At 43.7% G+C, this 21036-nt stretch overlaps 1 protein-coding gene across 2 annotated transcripts in view; it reads right to left on the bottom strand.

The window, feature by feature from the left end:
• The window catches only part of gba2 (glucosidase, beta (bile acid) 2), an 80611-nt gene extending 60341 nt beyond the window's left edge, over positions 1–20270 (bottom strand). For both annotated transcript variants that reach the window (XR_011353428.1, XM_069924210.1), the window contains exons 1-3: positions 20037–20270; positions 15543–15634; positions 13235–13350 (exon numbers count right to left, since the gene is read on the bottom strand). Coding sequence is in view for 1 of the 2 variants with exons in the window: in XM_069924210.1 (XP_069780311.1) it covers positions 13235–13350; positions 15543–15634; positions 20037–20227 (399 nt within the window). In the remaining variant the exon portion in view is untranslated. The remainder of the gene's footprint in view (positions 1–13234; positions 13351–15542; positions 15635–20036) is intronic.
• Positions 20271–21036: the final 766 nt, after the last annotated feature.

Here is a 21036-nt window from a genome sequence, read left to right as displayed (position 1 = left end):
GGTGAATTGGATAAGCAAGTTTGCAGATGATACAAAGATTGGTGGTATTGTGGACAGTGAGGAAGATTACCGTAGCTTAAAAAGAGATATAGGAAAGCTAGAGGAGTGGGCTGAGAAATGGCTGATGGAATTTAATACGGATAAGTGTGAAATGTTGCATTTTGGAAAGGTCATATAGATTGAATGGTAGACAATTGAGGAGTGCAGAGCAACAAAGAGATTTAGGAGTTATGGTAAATAGTACCCTCAAAGTTGAAACTCGGGTAGATAGAGTGGTGAAGAAGGCATTTGGAATGTTGGCCTTCATAAATTGGAGTATTGAATTCAAGAGTTGGGATGTTATGATGAAATTGTACAAAGCATTGGTGAGGCCAAATTTGGAATACTGTGTGCAGTTTTGGTCACCAAATTATAGGAAGAATATAAACAAAATAGAGAGAGTGCAGAGAAGGTTCACGAGAATGTTGACAGGATGTCAGGGTTTGAGTTACAGAGAAAGGTTGAGCAGCCTGGGGCTTTTTTCTCTGGAGCATAGAAGATTGAGGGGGGATTTGATGGAGGTGTTCAAGATTTTAAAAGGACAGAGAGAGTCAACGTGGATAGGCTTTTTCAATTAAGAGTGGGGGATATTCAAACCAGAGGCCATGGTTTGAGATTGAAGGGGGAAACTTATAAGGGGAACATGAGGGGAAATTTCTTCACGCAAAGGGTGGTTGGGATGTGGAATAAGCTTCTGGCAGAGGTGGTTTAAGGAAAGACTGGATAATTACATGGAGGGGAGAGAATTGGAAGTGTATGGACCAGGTGCTGGTCAGTGGGACTACGAGGGTGGGGATTTGTTCCGGCATGGACTAGTAGGGCCAAACTGGCCTGTTCTGTGCTGTATATGGTTATATGGACTGTAAATTTTATTCGCAGGCTCAAGACTTGGAATAAATTCAGAATGAGCATCGGAGAATATGATGCTTTTTCAATGAGAAAATAAAAAGGGAAAATTAGTGAGAAATGAAAAAAATAATTGTCAGGCTTCAAAAGAAGGGGGAACAAAGCAAACATAACCCCTTGGAGAAAACCTGAAGAAACAGCAATGAAACAAAATAGTAGAGGAGTTAAATAACTGTTCATATTCAACCTTTACCAAAGATACAAACATTCTAAGGGAAGAATTAAACAACTAAGAGGATTAGTACTACTGAGAAATTGTGTAAAAGGGCAGGAAGGGTTGGGATATGCTTAAACCTGTTCACAGCCTTGAACTACCTATTAGCAGCTTAACAAATTTTATTATGTGCATAACGGTCACGATTTGTGTGTACAATTGCAGAAGAGAAACTGACTTAAAGTACCTGTTAAACTGCTTAATGTGCACAACAGTTGAGAACTATGTGCAATGGCTGCAGAGGAATTGATGGCAGCGTCCAGATCATTACCCATTGAGCTGATCAAGGCTGAGCTGCTCAAGACTGATACAGGACATGCCTGCAGCTTGAGGTAGCTGTGAACCCCGAAATCAAGGGTGTCTGGCTAAAATATGAAAGTGTGCTTGACAACTGATGTAAAAGAAGCAGCCTCCGACCTTTTCGGGGGGGGTGGGGGTTATTTGCTTACAGATATCTAAGCTTCTTGAGCAATACTCTACATATTAATTTAGCAAGCTTGAGAATAAAGAGTGTATCGTTTGAAGTTGGTTGAGTCTGAAATTATTCCGTAGGTTTGAACTGAGAAAAAGGATGGAGCTCCACATTTGCAAAACTAATGGAGCTAAAGGATGCAAGGCTCGTTGACCTGATGATTTGTACTGTATGATGTTAAAAGGAGAGATCATCAGGATCAATAGTGATGTCCTAAAAATTCCTGCATTCTGAAGAGGTGACAAATGCTTTGAAAAACTTCCAACCGGGAGGAGTCACGTGATGGAGTAGTGGCCGGACGGTGAACTCCAGCCCTCTCCAGAAAAGTCGGGAAAAACAAAGGAAAACACAAAGGCACAGAAATAAAAGTTACAGAAAAGTGAGTATAAAGGTGGAAAGAAGATGGCGACAAAAAAAGAAAAATCAAAATCAACGGTAAGAAGAGAGGAAGAGAAGACAACGGAGGAAAAAGGTGAAGGCCTTACCTGTCCGAAGAGGTCCGCTGCGGAGAGAGAAACCCGCTCCCTCAGGTCGGTAAATAATGGACTACAAAAATGGCTCGCTGAGCCGAGTAAAAGTGCGCAACCGCGCATGAAAAAAAAAACACACCGACGGGAGGGGGGACCAGCTGGGGAGTCGATCTCCACAGCCGGCAACGACAGCTGCAGAACACCTGCAGCAAGAAGAGACCACAGAAGACAATAGAAACAAGAAAGAAGAGAAGGAAAGGGCAACAAAGAAACAACAGATGGCCAACCCAGAGGAAGAAGAAGAGGAAGAGTACAGTGAAATAGAAGAAGAAAAGAAAGGCAAGATAAAGGAGGTACTTTCTCTTATTAAGGGATACATGGAGTCATTTAAAGAATGGCAAACACAGGAATTTAATGATTTAAGAAAAAGAATAAACAACACAGAAGAGAAAATGAATAAAATAGATATGACCTTAACAGAAATGGGAAAGAAAATGGACAAGATGGAAGAGCGGGCAGTAGCAGCAGAAATGGAGGTAGAAGACTTAAAAAAGAAAGTGGAGGAATCTAATAAAAAAACTAAAGAGACACAAGAACTACTAGCTCAAAAAATAGATACAATGGAAAATTATAACAGAAGAAATAACATAAAGATAGTGGGCCTTAAGGAAGATGAAGAAGGCAAGAATATGAGGGAGTTTATAAAAGAGTGGATCCCTAAGACCCTAGGATGTCCAGAACTACAGCAAGAAATGGAAATAGAAAGGGCACATAGAATATTGGCCTCTAAACCACAACCACAACAAAAACCAAGATCTATTGTAGTAAAATTCCTAAGATATACTACAAGAGAAAAGGTACTGGAGAAGACAATGGAAAAAGTAAGAGAGGGCAACAAACCACTGGAGTATAAAGGGCAAAAAATCTTCATTTATCCAGATATAAGTTTTGAACTCCTAAAGAAGAGAAAAGAGTTCAATACAGCAAAGGCGATTTTATGGAAGAAAGGGTATAAATTTATACTAAAGCATCCAGCGGTATTGAAAATATTTATTCCAGGACAACAAAACAGACTATTCTCGGATCCAGAAGAAGCACGAAAATTTGCAGAACGATTAAAAAAATAGACTGAGGGAGGAAGGCGGGTTATGAGAGTAAAAATGATCACGATTGATATGTATGTGGGTAAAGACAAAAATAGACTGAGGGATGAAGACGGGTAATGAGAGTAAAAATGATCACGATTGATATGTATGCGGGTAAAGAGGTATAAGAGTGAATAGAGACAATGTGCATACGTGAATGTATCTGTACTTAGAGGAAAATATAGATAGTATAGACAAGAATTAATAAGGGAAGGTAATGGAATAGAGAGAATAAGGAGGGAATTAAAAGAGTGACCTTTGTGACATGAAAAGTGAAATCTTTTCTGGGGGGGGCTGGGTGGGGGGAAATAGCGGTCACTGCAAAATCAGTTGACGCTTGCGAGTGGATTCGCAAATCCAAATGGAGAGGGGAGATGTGGTTGTCCGACAAGGGATAAAGGACAACTCAGGAGGGGAAGGGGAGATTGGGGATAAAGAAGATAGAAATAGGAGAATAAGGAAAATGTTGGATGTTGTAGGAATGTTGTCTTATAAAGAGTTGAAAATAAGAAAACAGAAATGGAAAAGGAGGAAAGGTAATGATGGAAAAAAGGAAAGAGAAGATAAACAAAATATAAAAGGGCTACGCTGAACTATATGACTTTAAATATTAATGGAATACATAACCAAATTAAAAGGAAGAAACTACTAAATTTAAATGAATAAATGTATTCCATTAGAAAAAATAACATATAGGTTAAGAAATAATATTGAAATATTCGAACAAGTATGGGAGCCTTACATTAAATACAATAGCGAAAACCTACCGGGGACAAACATTACCTAAGTTGATGGAAGGAGAAGGAAAGAAAAGAATGGACTCAGTAGAATTTCTGGTGTATTTTTGTTGAATGACAACATTGTCTGACTGGCTTAATGCAACCTAGATTGTATACCTAAAATGGATGAGAGGGGGGGTGGGGGGGTGGCTTGGGAGGAGGGAGGGGGGGGGAGAAAAAGTCACTGTATATGTGTGAAAAAGAAATAGTGTATATCATGGCTAATGTGATTTATGGTGTAAAAAATAAAAAATTTAAAAAAAAAAACATTGGCGTAGTCGGCATATTTGTTAAACTTATTCCTTCACACTCTATGATTAGTAAGGAATGACTTAAGGTGGGATGTGAGTGCAAAGAAAAAAGGTTGAGAACCTAAACCCTCAAATTACTCAAGCCCCTAAACCTGGTAGCAATAGACTACTAAGAGTGGATCCCATTTATCTTTTTTATATCTTAGACATTAAAAATGATAATTTGGTGGGGGGGGGGGGGGTAAGTTGAAGTGATGCTAGATTTCACATTTATGACATACATGACATCACATACAACCCTGAGATTCAAGTTCCTGCAGGTCGGGCGGAATTATCATTTATTGGTAGTGCAAAAGAAACTGTACACATGTAAACAAACTGACTGTGCAAGACAGAGAGAAAAAATAGTGCAAAGTAAGTCCTTAAATGAGTCCCTGATTGGGTTTGTTGTTGAGGAGTCTAATGGTGGAGGGGGAGCAGCTGTTCCTGAACCTGATGGTGCGAGTCTTGTGGCATCTATACCTCTTCCCTGATGGCAGCAGCGAGAACAGAGCACGTGCTTGTGGATCCTTGATGGTTGCTGCTGTTCTCCAACAGCAATGCTCCCTGTAGATGTTCTCGATGGTGGGGAGGGTTTTGGCTGTGATGTCCTGGGCTGCATCTTCTACCTTTTGCGGGGCTTTCCGCTCAGGGGTATTGGTGTCCCCATACCAGACCTTAATGCAGCCAGTCAGCACACTATCCACCAGTTTGCCAGGGTTTCCAAGGTCATACCAAACCTCTGCAAACTCCTGTAAAGGTGCTTTCTTCACGATGCCATTAGTTTGTTCGTTTCAAGGAAAGTTCCGACTCTCAAAAAGTTAAATCCTAAACCCTCAAATTACTCAGGCACATAAACCTGGTAGCACTCAGAATGGATCCCATCTATCTTCTTATATCTTAGACATTTCAAATGATCGTTTGTTGGGGGGGGGGGTGATGATGCTGCTTGGCCAGTTTCTCTCTATCCTCGACAGATTTTGTTTTTTGTTTCGAATTTCTTGTAGATTGGAAATTATATTAATGTTATCCAGGAGATGATTATGATGTTTCAATAAAGCATTGTGCGTATACAGATATTAACCCTAAGTGATGGGGCGGGGGGGGGGTTCTTTTCTTTTCTTCCTATATATATATATATAATATATATATATATATATATATAATATATATATATAGAAAAAAAATGTTCATGTTCATGTTTAATTGCTGTATATGTCATGTATTATTTGTTTTTTGAACAAGTAAATAAAGTTTAAAAAAAAACTTCCAACCGCAGTTATTTGTACCACCTTTTTTGAAGAGTGGTACAAGCAACAGGCACAAAGTTAGTCCAACATCTATTATTGGGAAAATGTGTAAATCATTTATTAAGGATAAAATTGCCACCCAAGTTGGAACTAGAGAGAGATGGAACATGTGAAAGTGAGAGCAAGATCAAAACTGGTACAAAAGAAGTCAAATTTGGGTTCTGTATGAGTGCAGAAAGCAGTGTTGAAGGAGCAGAGGAAGACCTGAGGAAGAGGACCCAAGCAAGATTGAAACAATTATTATTCCATGTATGCCACAAAAAGCTTGAAATTAATATCATTGTAGCAGTCACAGTAGATCCATTTCCTTTTGGTTTCCAATCCTTAGCTGTTGGATACTGGCTCATGGGACCCAGGTATCATAAATGGGATTCGGGAGGGTGCTGAAGGCAAGAAGGGCTCTTGAAGGGCCTCAGGCACTGAAGGCTTCCTGATTGTACTGGAGGTTTGGATCTGAAGCTCAGATTGCCAATGGTTTAACAGGAGTTTGTGCTGCTACTGAGGCAGTGGGAATGCTGAAGGTGAGTCCATGCACAAGCACAATCTCTGAAGGGACACTCTTCTGCTTTTCTTTTTCTCATTGTTAGGGGCACCAGATCATGTTCATAGCAACTCTGTTTGCCTTATGGCAGGCAAAAGTTGAAATATATCATGTATATTGGTTATATTATTACATGAGAAAAGAAACCTTGAAATAATATTTGGCAAAATACAATGCAGTCCAAAATATATTAAAAGGACACAATTACTTTTCATCATTCTTTTTGCAATCTTTTCAAAGGATTGCTACCAGTAGTAATCAATCATAATACTTACAAAAAACATCCAATTCCACATATTTACATCTTGGAATACACAAACCTCCATTTCATAATCCCAAAGCTATTTTAGAAAATCATTTGTGATCACCCCTTTTTTAAATGACATGTATATACACTTATAACCATTTTAATCTTGGAGAGCTCTTATAAAGAGTACTTCATGAATAAATATTATTACATGAATATTGCAAAGTATTCAGCATACAAAATACCTCGATTTTTGACATGATCAATTGTGGGATAAATGAAATTAGATAATTAGAAGTATATTCTTTAAAAATTCACAAAAGTCAACGGAAGATTTCATCTTGATGGCAAGATTTCCTGTAGTGAGATTATGAAGAAAGATCGATTTCAGATTTATTCTCAGTGCATACATGACATTATATGCAGAATTACAACTTGACCTGTAGGCAGAATTACTACTTACTGGTGGTGCAAAAAAAACTGTACACAGCATGTACATGTAAACAAATAAAAACTGTAAACAGATAACAAATGTAAACAAATGACTTTTTTTTAAAAAAAATTCTCTCTGTATGGCACAAAGTCAATAAAGTGCACAAGTAAGAATCCTTAAATGAGTCCCTGATTGAGTTTGTTGTTGAGGAGTCTGATGGTGTAGGGGTAGCAGCTTTTCCTGAACCTGGTGGTGTGAGTTTTGTAGCACCTATACCTTTTTCCTGATGCCAGTAGCGAGAACAGAGCATATGCTTGGTGGTGTGAATCCTTGATGATTGTTGCTGCTCTCCGACAGCAATGTTCCCTGTAGATGTTCTTAATACTGGGGAGGGTTTTGCCTGTGAGGTACTGGGCTGTGTCCACTATGCTTTGCAGGGCTTTATGATCAGGAGTACTGGTGTCACCATATCAGTCAATTACAAAATTACAAGCATAAAATTAAGGATTTAACTTGAAGTACTAAGGAAACAATTTAAAAGGGTGATGAATACACACAGGTCTTGTATTTAATCCCCACAAGGTCGATGATCAAGTAGCACAGCTGGAAGTTGGCAGATATGATATTGTGGTCATCATTGAGTTGTGGCTGAAAGAAGATAACAGCTGGGAACTAACTACCTGTAGCGGCGGCTACACTGCTACTGAAAGAACACAAAACCAGACGGGTTGAGCTGAGTGAGCAGAAAACTGCTTTATTGCTGGTGTCAGGCTGGACTTGTACTCTCAGCCCAGGCCTGGCTGAGAACCACGCTGGGGGAGCGACGACATCACTCGGGCATCACGTGGTCCCCCAGCGCGGACTTCTGAGTCTGGTGTGGAGAAGGGAAAACCACCGACAGCACCATTTTGGCTGACTGCCCCGCCGCATGGATTACAAATGGGGCCGGATCACCTGCCTAGTAGCGTGCCGCCACACAGCCCCCCCCCCCCCCCACCCCAGAACCAGCACCAAGCACCAATGTCCTTTTTAGCTGGGCGGCCTTGCCTCTTGGGCTGGGCCACAATCACTGGTTTGATGGGGTCAAGGTGAGCTGGCTTCAGCCTGTCCACAGTAAACAGCTTCCGCCTGCCACCGATGTCCAGCATGAACGTAGAACCTGAACAACCCTGTTTGGCCCCTCGTAAGGGGAGGTGGGGAAGCAGCTCAAGCAGACTGCTGGGGGTTGTGAGGCACGCTAATGAACTCACCAGGCAGTGCCAGCAGTGCGCCGTAGACCAGCTCAGCTGATGACGCCTGCAGATCCTCCTTGGGCGTGGAGCGGATGCCCAGGAGCACCCAAGGCCGTTCGTCCACCCAGTCAGGACCGGTGAGTCGGGCCATAAGTGCCGACTTAAGGTGGCGGTGCAGACGCTCGACCAGCCCATTGGCTTGCAGGTGATAGACTGTGGTGCGGAGTAGCTCTATCCCAAACCTGTTGGTGAGCTGTGCCCAGAGTGCAGAGGTGAACTGGGTGCCCCGATCACGGTGAGATGATTCGGAATGCCTAACTGGGCGATCCAACCGTGCAACAGCGCTCTGGAGCAAGAGTTGGAGGCGTCCAGCATCTGGATCTCCACGGGCCAACGAGTAGTGCGGTCTATCACCGTGAACAGGTAACAGTTGCTCCGGGAAACTGGTAAGGGCACGACTATGTCCATGTGAATGTGGCCGAACCGTTCCCAGACGTGCTCAAACTCTTGCACGGGAGCCCTGGTGTGCCTGAGCACCTTGGACATCTGGCAATGTGTGCATGTTCTGTCCCAGCCCATGATCTGCTTCCGCAGCCCATGCCAGACAAACCGCTCTGCCACCATACGGACTGTGGACCTGATGGACGGGTGCGAAACGTCGTGGATGTGATGGAAGACTTGCCTGCGCCACTGCTGGGGAACCACTGGCCGCAGGGTGCCCATGGAGACATCACACAGGACGGTGCCTTCGCTGCTAGGAGTCAGGAGGTCTCAGAACCATAGGCCCGTGATGGCAGTCCTGAAGGCTCGCATCTCCTCGCCGGACTTCTGGTCCCAGGCAAGCTGGTTGAAGTAGAGGCCGGGTGTCAGAGTGCAGATGGCTGGTCGTGAGAGTGCATCGGCGACCATGTTATCCTTCCCTGCCTTGTGCCAAATATCAGTGGTAAACTCCAACGCAAAGGAGAGGTGACGCTGCTGGCGGGCCAACTAGGGATCCTTTGCCATCGCGAGCGCCTGAGTGAGGGGTTTATGGTCAGTGAAGATGGTAAAAGTCCTCCCCTCCAAGAAATAACAGAAATGCCACACCACCAGGTACATGCCCAGTAATTCACAGTCGAAGGCACTACACTTGAGCTCTGGTGGGCGAAGAAGCTGCCCATTCACTTGCTGCTCCAGGATGGCGCCAACGGCTGTGGCAGAGGCATCGACAGAGAGCGCCATATGCAGGTCGGTGTGCGAGCATGGTAACCTTTGCGAGGGCATCCTTGGTGGCCTCGAATGCACTACAGGCCTCTGGGGTCCAGGTGAGCGTTTTGTGCTTGGCTGTGATGAGGGTGAATAGCAGCTGCATGATGCGCGCGGCTCCTGGGATGAATCGTTATCGAATTTGACCATACCCGCGAACTCCTGCAGCCACTGGAGGTTGTCCGGGCGTGGGAACTCCTTGATAGCAGTGACCTTCGTAGCAGTGGGCGTGGCTCCTTTGGCCATGATGGTATGGCCCAGGAACTGCAAGGACTCTTTCCTGAACCAGCACTTGGCTAGGTTGATGGTGATGCCGAAGTTGGCCAGCCGGGAGAAGAGGGCGCGGAGGTGGGCCTTGGTGGCGCCTGATCGCTGCTGGCAAAGAGGATGTCATCCAAGTAAATGAAGACGAAATCCAGGTCCCTGCCCACTGAGTCCATGAGCCTGAATGGCATGCAAAGGAATTCAAACAAGCCAAAGGGGGTGATGATGGCCATCTTGGGTATGTCCTCAGGGTGCACCGGGATTTGGTTATATCCGTGCACCAGGTCAACCTTGGAGAAAACCCTCGCACTGTGCAGGTTGGCCATAAAGTCCTGGATGTAAGGGATGGGGTAACGGTCAGGAACTGTTGCCTTGTTGAGCTGTCGATAGTCTCTGCAGCCAGAGGCTTTTTGGACCAGGTGAAGCAGCAAGGCCCACGGGCTGTCAGTGCGCCGAAAGATCCCCAGCTCCAGCAGATGCGAAAACTCTTCCTGCGCCACCTGGAGCTTGTCAGGCAGGAGCTGGCGTGCCTTGGCGTGAACCGGTGGACCCTGGGTGGGGATGTAGTGGAATACCCCATGGCGCGGTGAGGCAGCGGAGAACTGTGGCCTGAGGAGGGCCAGGAACTCGTCCAGGATTTGCTGGAACTCGTCTCTGGGCATGCTGATCGTGGCCATCTGCGGCTGCTCTGTGCGGGAGGCGTTGAGGCAAACGGCCTGGAAAGTCCAGGGGACTACCAGGTGCCTACCTCGAATGACCACCTGGAGGCTGTGGGTGAGGAGGAAGTCGGCACCCAGGATGGCGGTTGGAAGGGAATTTCGGTGAACCTCCACGAGAACTTTCACTGGCCGATCTGGAAGTGGACTGTCTTGTTTTCATACGTCCAGATCTCTGTTGTGTTGGCCGCACGGAGCGGAGGTCGGTTCCTGGACTCGATGGCCGTGGCCGGGATGACACTGAACTGGGCCCAGTGTCGACGAGGAGGCTGTGTCCTTGGCCAGCCACCGCAGCCATTAACAGCGTCCGGCCTGCTCATTTCCCTGGAACGAGCAGGGCTGATGACACTTCCAAGCCTTGGCTCCCCAGCGCTGGTGGTAGAAGCAGAGGCCCAGAGTGGATGCCGTGCTCTTGGTGGCCCCTGCAGAGGCCGGGTTTTCTACCGCAGCACTAGGGGTGGGCTTGGCTTGGCATGGTTATGCCCGTGCCTAGTGTCCTGCTGGACCGCCGGGCCCTCCAGGAATCGCTCAAGCCATTGCACTTGGGTCGGTATTGGTCTCTTGGGCCAGTAACGGACGGATGTTGTCATGCAGATGGTTGAGGAAAATTCGCTCAAAGAGTGGGCAGTTGGTGTGATCATCCATGAGCGCAAGCATCTCGTCCATCAGTTCCACCGGGGACCTGTCCCCCAGAGCATTGAGGTGCAGCATCCGAGTGGCACACTGACACCTGGATAGTCCGAGGGCACTCGCTTGATGGTCCCATATTTGTCTTTGGCGGGTGGGTGCTGAACGAGGTGCAGCACACCTTTGGCGGTGGCCTGGTCCAGGGCAGTGACCACATGGTGGAATTTGGTTGTGTCGGACAAAATCTTGCAAAGGTGAAACTAAGCCTCTGCGTGGCCGAACCAGGTCTCCGGCTCCTGAACCCAGAAGTCAGGCAGCTTAATGGCTATAGCACTGATCCCAGGTTCGCTCATGTTGGGTTCAAAGACATTTGAAACAGTCGGGGTCATCAATTGTAGCAGCAGCTACACTGTTACTGAAAGAACACACAACCCAGACGGTTTGAGCTCAGAGAGCAAAAAAATGGTTTACTGCTGGCTGCCGGGCTGGACTTATACTTCCAGCCTAGACATGGCTGAGAACCACGCTGGGGGCCCCCAACGTCACTTGGGCATCACATGGTCCCCCAGCATGGGCTTCTGAGAAGGGGAAACCCCCCGACGGCACCATTTTGGCTGGCTGACCTGCCGCTCGGATTACAAGCAGGGCCGGTTCACCTGCCTTGTGGCATGCTGCCACATATCCTTGGATATACATTGTATCAGAAGGAAAATAAGGTATGTAGAGGGGGTTGGGTGATTCTGCTGGCTAAAAATTGAATTAAATCTTTGGAGATAAGATATAGAATCCCTATGGGTAGAAATAAGCAACTGTAAGAGTAAAAAGACCCTGATGAAAGTTGCATACAGGTATCCAAACAGTGGCCAGGATTTGCATGCAAAATTCAGAGGGAAATAAAGAAGGCATGCAAAAGGGTAATGTAAGTCAAGGGGGGATTTCAATATGCAGGTTGATCGGAAGGAAACGGAGTGGAAATAAAGGGATTCTATTATGGTTGGCTACCGGTTACCAGTGGTATCCACAGGGCTCGGTGTTGAAGCCACTTCTTTAGGTGCGTAGGTGGAGGGCAGGTAGTGTTGTGGAAACAGAGGCTGCAGAGAGATAGGTTACGAAAATGGGCAAAGAATTGGCAAATGAAATGCAATGTGGAAAGTGTATGGTCATGTATTTTGGTAGAAGGAATAAAAGGGCAGACTATTACTTAGATGGGGAGAAAATTCCAAATTTGGAGGTGCAAAGGGACTGGGAGTCCTTGTGGATGATACCTAAAAGTTAATCTCTAGGTTCAACTGGTGAAGAAGAAAGCAAATGTCATGTTGGTATTTCATTCTTGAGGAATAGGATACTAGAGCAGGGATGTAATGTGTAGGCTTTATAAAGTGCTGGTGAAGCCTCAGTTGGAGTAGAGAGTTTTGGGCTCCTTATTTAAGAAAATATGTACTGATATTGGAGAGGGTTGAGAAGATTCACAAGAATGATTCCCAGAATGAAGGGATTAGAACATGAGGAAGGTTTGACGGCACTTGGACTGCGCTTCTTGGGAATTCAGAAGAATGGGAGGATGTCAGAAGCATTTTGAATGATGAAAGGCTTGGACAGAGTAAATATGGAAAAGTTGTTTCCATTAGACATAGGAGCAGAAATAGACTATCCCACCTATCAATTCTGCTCCACCTTTAATCATGTGCTGATCCATTTTCCCCATTCACCCCCACTGCCCGGCCTTCTCTCAAGAATCTTTGATGCCCAGGCTAATCAAGAACCTATCAATCTGTCTTAAATACACCCAATGATGTGCCCTCCACAATTGCCTATGGCAACAAATTCCATAGATCTACCATCCTCTGGTTAGGGGAGACTAGGACAAGAGGTCACAACTTCAGGATTGAAGGGCATCTATTTAAAACAGAGATGAGGAGGAATTTCTTTAGCCAAAGAGTGGTGAACCTATGTTACCACTGGCTGTGGAGGCCAAGTTTTTAGGTGCATTTAAGGAAGAGATTAAATAGCATCTGAATAGTCAGGGTATCAAAGGTTATAGGAGAAGACAGGGTAATGGGGCTGAATGGGAGAATGGATCAGTTCATGATGGAATGGCAGAGCCAAATGGCCTAGACCTGCTCCAGTATCTTGTGGTCTTATGGACATTATTTAAAAAATTAAAAGGGCACTGTTTTATTACACAGCATTCATTGTTGAAATAAGTTTTTAAAATCATGTAAACAAGAGATTCTAATTCTTGCTTAATTTATAAAGCTAACAGAAATTCCAAGTTTCATAACACCCTTGGACAACCATAAATACCTGGTTCTCAATCACAGTGTCATATGTATACATTCCTGGATTTAGTTGCCATCTGCAGAACTCTCCTTGCCACCCTCTTGTAATGGTACCTCCTCCAAAACCACCTAATGGAGCTCCTGTGAAGAAAAGTCAGATTGGTATTTTAACAAAAGCAATAAAAAAAAGTAATTGAAGCTTCTGTTTGGCAGCCAACCATTTAGAAGTTGAAAAAGGATAAAAATCAAAATTCTTAAACAAGAAATTTAGAAGTGCACAACTCAAAAGCTGCTTAACACCATGACATTCCCATCTAAACTTTATAATCAAAATGTTAAAGTATTGGTGCAGAAAGGAGCACAATTTGAACAGAAACAATAGACTGCAAAGGTTCTCAACTTTTGTTTGGGCTAAGGCACACCTGGCTTCCAGCCGAAGACTAGTGGTAATAACTGAGCAATATTTCCAAGTCAAAGGCAGCTCTGTAAGGAATACATCTTTATCTAATTTAAAGGTTTTTTTTTAACATTTTTAAAGACCCACGTAAAAGCATGCGGTGGCTCACTAGTGGTTTAAAAAAGTTGGGAAAATGGAATGGAGTCCTAGCATCGAAATAACTGTTAGAGCTTGAGGGCTTCTCCAAATTCACTGAGAAAAACCTAAATTATAATGCAGCATTCAGACAACATCCTCTGCACGGAGGCCTAGTTACACAGTGTTGATGCCTTTGGCTGGCCACATTGCTCAAATGACTGACATCAGATTCCAGAAACAGACACTCTACTTTGAGTTCTGTTACAGAAGAGGTGAACAGACAGAGGGTTAGATTCAAGAAGGCACTCAAAGCCTTTTTGGAAAATAAAAGATACCCAATACTTGAGAACCCTGGGCCTACAATTGTTTTGGGATGGTATTTAGAACACACATTTATTCTGAGCATTCTATTTGTGTTTTTCTGTACCACCATTTGAGATACTTCTGCAGAAACACAATTACACTATTTATTAGCAAGTGGAAACAACACCATTTGTTATTTACAGAATTTATTTTATTCATTTCATAGTATCAACTGGGTAAATGGCAGAAGCGCACAACTACCAGCCAACCACCTCTTCAAGTACCTGTTCCCCTATCAATAAGATGAGAAGAAAATTTATTGTCATAATCTTAAGTGCAGTGTAGAGATGCTCTGAAATTCTGGTTGCTGCAACTACACAAGTACGTAAAACACATTAAGTAAAATTAAATTACCACAGGAAAGAAAGAAGGATAATATATTCAGTTGCAATTATTATTTTTTTTTTTAAAATAGTGCATAGAGATCTTTGGAGGTGCAAGAGTAGTTTTATGCTTAGGTAGTGTTATGGCTCGCATGACCCTGCTTAAGAGTTCTGAGGTGACTGATGAGCTCTGCCCAAAAAAAAGACAAAGCAATTGGTAACTAATCTATCTTAAGAAATGAAAGCCAGAGCTAAGATATGTGCAAGATATAGGTGGATGGAAACAAAACATTTTCCACATATCCCATACAAAGGCAGAGCTCGATCTTCTGTGGGTTTGCAATGCCACATCTTCGATTTGGAGATAGTGAAAGGTGTTAAGGAAACGTTGTTCAATTCAAAATCAAGATCACCTGGTTAAGAAAGGTTATTAATGGAAAATACCTCCCTTTTCATAGCATTGTTTCTACACAACACTTGCCCTTTTTATCTCCTCCTTTTAATCAAGTACCTAATATTTCTCTCATGTGAAACTGTAAATAATTTATATTTTCAGTTTAGTGCACTATTTTTTGGTGCTTAAGATGTGATAGCCTCCACACTCCTAAAACTAAAAGCAGACAAGGTATTTATTTGAAGTACAATTCTGGGCCTCTAGTTAGTTACCTGTCACTTTAATTTTCAATCCCACTGACCTCTATCATTATTCTCCCCAAACTATTCCAATCAAGTCCAATGTAACCTCAAGAAAGAGCACGGCACCTCCTGATGGCACAGTACCTCATCTTTAAATGAGGCATGGTCTTGAGGACTTAACATCAGACTTCAAACTTGTCAGATAACTCATTTAAGTTTGTGTCAGAACTAGCCACTCTCCATCATAAACTTTTTTCTCTACATATGCTGTGAGTTGCTCAGTGTTTCCTTCACTGCTTTCATTTATGTTTTTATTTCATGATCTCTGTATTAAGTATCTACCAAATGTGACTCAAATGATTAATTCTTCCATTGATATGCAGTATGAAAGTATTATCACGGTTCAAAAAAGTGAAAATAAAACTTTTCAAGTTATTAGAAGAGTAACATTGAAAATGTTACACCAAAGCACTCACCATAAATCTGTCGCAAAGGTATGGAATTAAAAGAATCAATAAAGGGTGTCCTCTTCTCTATTTGTGTTTTTCTGTACCACCATTTGAGATACCTGTGCAGAAACAAAAATTACAGTACTTACAAGCAAATGGAAACAACACCATTTATTACTTACAGAATTTATTTCATTCATATCATAGTTTCAACCATTATGCAATCAAGCCTCACTCAGAATTCTATTAAATAGGGACAAATCATTGAGCAAGTAACTCCAGTGTCAAGGAATTGTGTTTAAAAAAAAAATGATTTACAAATTTGTACTACAATGCCTTTTTTGACTTTTTGGAATTATAGGTCTTTGATTTAAGAAGCAACTTTTCATTATTGTCAGACACACGCACAATACATTGCCCAATTATGCATTTTGTTAATATTTAATTTTCACTTAAACTGGCTTCCAGGAGCACACCCCATTCACAATAGGAATACCTGTGCAGTAAGTACCGAAACAATCAAATCAGAAAAGTTTTGGTTCAATTCCAAAACTTGGTATTTATTGTGTACCACATCAATTCTCAGGAAAAAAGTCCCAATTTTCCCCCACAACTGCTCATTCACTTTTCACTTTATTAGGTTAGTTGACGACTTGTCACAATACAACAAGATTGCTGGGCTTGTGTCAAATCCTCAAAATCATCAACTCCATGCTTGAGAAAGGAAATTCTAAAGGTTAGTTTCTAAACCAGATTTTTAACTTAGTCATTTCTTGTTGGTCTGCATTCCATTACCCCCCCCCCCCCCCCCATTAATCTTCGTCCGCAAAGCCAAGCCAAAGAAGCATTCCATTTGGAGATGGGTACAACTTTTAACTAAGAAAGTTGTAAAACTTTAAATTTCCCACATAGATCAGTGGGTTAAGGGAATGAGCAGATGAATCATATCGAGCATCTCTAAGACCTACACAGAGCACGATTACAATGGCCTGCCAAGCTTACTCAGAAAAATCAACCCAAAGTGGATGAGTAAATTAAGCCCAAACACAGGTTATAGGCTACAACAAATGAGCAATTCCAAAAAATGGCTGGAAGCTAATTATATAATTACATGGTATTCTGAAAAGAATGGATTTCTAGCAGATTAAGCTCCACTCACATTCATTTATAGTATTTCTCTCATCCACTCATTGTCATTGCAAGTTCCACATTTTTATTTCCACAGCTTTTTTTCTTCATTTACAATCTGATTTCTTGTGTTGACAGTCATTAGAAATGGAAACAGTCTCTAGATTCACTCTGAATCCTTTGAGATCATCTCTATTCATCCTTTGGACTCCAGCCATTTTTTTTTACCTTTCATAATATATACTGTACTCTGAACTGGGTCCATAGGAAAACTGCAGTGCTAATACCAGTACAAACCAGCTGGCGGTTGGGGATAAAACCAGTTGTGGAAAATGGGGACACAGAGTACATACACTTGCTTGCAGACCCTGAAAAATGGGACATGGAGTATATGGTACTTGTTGGTAGTCCCTGAAAACAGGGACACGGAGTCCAAAGGGTTGTTATCTAAGGTATCCAGCCTTATTGTCCATTTCATAAGATGTATAACCTGCAGATTTGGTGTCATGCAAAAATACAAGTTGCGCCAGTACTTTTGTGTATTGCGCTCAACCCCAGCATTTGCAGAGTTTTTTTGTATCACCTTTCTACATCTTATTATGTGACTGGGAATAAAATGTACTCAGCCTTTAGTTTGTTAGAAGACAGTGTATTCTGAAAAATGCTATTATTACATTAAGGGAACCCAATTAAAACTAACAGGGCTTGAAATTAAAGGAGTTCTTCGCAGCACCACCACCCCCTCCACCGCCCCTCCCCAGAACAATGAACTGGCAGAATGCATTGATTCTGATAACAATAACGTTATTAGACTTATTGTATATTAATAGATATGCATTAAAATTCATAACTTGTTGCAACTGAACAGGTACTTGGTTAAAAAATATACACATTAGTATATGACATTGAATTAAAAAGATAATAAATAAAAAATATAGATAATAATCATTCAGTTATTCTGGTTCAAAAAAATGTTTTGCAAGAGTGCATATGGACTTTTTGTGGTGTCAGAACAGTCCCTGATTAGGGCAACAGATCAAGAGCCTGATAGCTATCATGAAGAAATTGTTCTTACACCAGGAGGTGCTGGTTTTCACGCTTCTACCCAAAGGCAACACTGAGAAGTGGCTGTCAACAGGGCGATGGGGGTCCTTTATGTTGGCTACCTTCATGAGGCAGTGTTTCACAAAGATGTATTCATTAGAGGGAAAGTTGGAGCCTGTGATGGACCTAATTATGTTTGTTACCTTCTGTTTCTGGGGTGCCCGTGTTGATGGTCCCTGTGGAGGAGGTGATGTTGCCGATTCGCAAAGTCTAGGGTCAGTTGATGAGGAAGTGAGACGTCCAGTTTCAGAGAGATGAACAAAGTCCCAGATCCCTTAGTGTGGTCATAACATCAGCCACCTGTTGTGAGCATAGGTGAATTGAAGTGGGTCCAGATCCTTCCTTCCCCAACTAACCTTTCAAAACACTTCATCATGGTAAATGTCAGTGTCACAGCCAATAGTCATTGCGAGACACTACCTTGCAGTACCTAGACACTAGAATAGGGGGAAACAGGTGGGGACATGGCAAGTAACAAGTGGCTGAAAATGTCAGGAAAAATTCCAGCCAGTTGGTTCACACAAGCATCAAGGTCACAGACAGGTACACTCCCTGGGCTGGACACTTTTCAAGGATCCTCCATCACATGCATCCCACTGCCTCACCCCCTCCCCCTCCACCACCCACCTAATGTTCTCTTCATATTAGACTCAGAATCTAGGATTGGAGTCATCAGGGACTGTAGGGGCTCATGAGTGTTCTTAAATTTTTCCCTTTCGAAGGAAGCATAGAAGGCTCATCCAGAAGAGATGTATTAGATGGTGTGCAAGTGCTGTGACAATTGAGATTAGTGAGGGACCTAACCCACTAATGGGCTACATCAGACTAGAGCTCGGCATTCAACATATCATACCATCAAGCGTTATCCTTAAACCAAGACATTTCTCTTCCACTGGGTCCTTGACTTCCTTTTAGGCACCATCATCTCTTCCTCCCTCACCATCAAATGGACACCCCAAGACTGCATGCTTCATCTTCTGCTCTATTCCTGATACACTCGTGACTGTGTAACCAAGTTCGGCTCCAATGCGATCTCTAAATTTACTAATGACAGTATTTCCCACTAAATAATAGGAAGTAATGAATCAGAATAAATAATGGAGATCAAGAAAATGGTTGGGTGGTGCCAGAAAAGCAATCTCACTTTCAATATCAATAAGATTAAGGATCTTACTGTAGATTTTAGGAAGGGGATGCCTGACCTCATTGAAGGGAGCTGTGGAACGGGGTTCGCACCTTCAAGTTCCCATTGAAGCAATTGTGAAGAAGGCCCACCAGAACCTCTACTTTCCAATTCTGAGGAGGTATGAATACTCTTGTCAAACTTTAACAGGGTAACTGCAGGATGTATACTGACTGGTTGCACCACCACCTAGTTCGGTCACTTGAGTGCTCAGAATGCTGCAAAACCAACATCAAAAGCTCCAATCCATTCAAGATATCCACTTGATGCACTGCCTCAAGGCGACAGCCAACATCATAAAGGACCCCTATTACCTCTTCTCAATGCTACCTTCAGGAAGGAAGTATGCAAGCTGGAAGACCAACATCTCCAGGTTCAAGAACAGATTTTTTCCAACAGCAATTACTGCCACAATCATAGCACCACAAAAAAAGATTCGTCTGCATGACTGAAACACCCACTTTTTCTTCTGACAATACCTGTAACTGTGAATATTTGTCTTTTACATTTACTTTCTCTTTCCGTTCTGGGATCATTTAACATATACAAAAAGTAGCTGTTTGGTGGCAACAGGAATTAGGGCAACAAATTCATTCTCATCACTTTCTGGGAATAGCACCTCCAGAGGTGGGGGGGGGGGGGCGAAATGCATCCCCCAGTCCCAGACGAACCCCGTCGGGGCAGGTGCTGGACAATACAAGCGATTGTTAAAACGGAAGAGTGAGGAGTGAGTACAAGGTGTCCTCCATTAGATCGGAGCAGCATCTGTGAGGGAAAAGAAACTGTGGACGTTTCGGGTTGAGGCTCTGAATTCGCCCCGGATCCTTCCCCTTCACAGATGTTGGTTGATCAGTGTTTCTCGGGCGGTTTGCGTTTCGCTCCAGGTTCCAGCATCTCCTGTATTTAGTCCGTAAATGGTCGGGCGGGTTTAAAACAACAATCCCAGATTGGGTTCGGGTTCAGTGCGGGAAAACATTTAAGCTGGGCTGAAAATAAATTAAAATAGCCCCCCTCGTCAGTGGTCACACATGCAGTTATTCCCCATTAAATCCACCCGAGCCAACTTGCACCCCCCACCACCATCACCACCGGGCTGGGCGACTCACCGGATGCCCAGGCCCAGGTGACCGATCATCTGCGACAGGGACACATCGCTGGCCTCGAACGGCTTCCTCCGCTCTTTAAACTCGTGCGCCAGGCAGATCCTCCAGCCGAAGGGCGGGATTCCGGCCCTATCCTCGCAGCCACCCGCATACTTGAGCATCAACCCCGCACTTCCCGGCCGCCCACCCTCCATTTCTGCGCCCAGAACGTGCACCGTTCGTCCCGCCCACGCCCTGGGACCCGCGCATGCGCACCCTTCCACGGCGTGCACGGTGAATCATCGAGGGCGGGGCCAGGTCGGGAAGGTCGGACGCTGCGCGCGACGCGGATGCTCCGCGCGAACCTTGTAAGAGACCCTGGCCAGCCGGAGCACGTCCTTTGGTTGAACCCAGTGGGTTCTCCACCTTCTTCTTTCCCCTCACCTACCTCTTTAAGTACTCCCTCTGCCGTCGGTGCTCTGTGATTAGTGAGGGATTACTTAAGGTGGTGTGTGAGAGGGAAGGAGGAGAATCACTGCTCTAGACCCAATGGTCACTGAAATATTTTGCAGGAGAAAAATAGTCTTTTCAATGGCTCATTTCTTTTGGAGTTATGAAACCGTGCACATAACAAGTCAATTAGGTACAATTAAAACAATGGTTTTCAAACCTTTTTCCCACCCACTTACCACTTTAAGCAATCCCTTACTAACTGTACCCCTGAGGCATAGGGAATACTTAACGTGGTATGTGAGTGGAAAGAAAAAGGTTGAGAACCACTGGTTTAACTCCTTGCATTATGTGCTCATTCCATTGGCTTGTATTTGGTCCACATAGGGGTAAAACACAAAGGTCCCTTGATGAAGGGCTCAACCCCAAAATGTCAGTTATTGTTATATCACATGATATAACGAACCCAGCTCAGCGCGGACATTGGCGACTTCAGGGGTCTTTATGAGGCTCTAAAGGCTATGTACGGCCCCTCACCCCAAGTCCGAAGCCCGCTGCGCAGCTCAGACGGCAA

This window comes from Narcine bancroftii, chromosome 3, assembly GCF_036971445.1.
Source record: "Narcine bancroftii isolate sNarBan1 chromosome 3, sNarBan1.hap1, whole genome shotgun sequence".
NCBI classification, from domain to species: domain Eukaryota; kingdom Metazoa; phylum Chordata; class Chondrichthyes; order Torpediniformes; family Narcinidae; genus Narcine; species Narcine bancroftii.
Note: the sequence above shows the minus strand (reverse complement) of the source record. Positions and strands in the feature narration are given on the sequence as shown.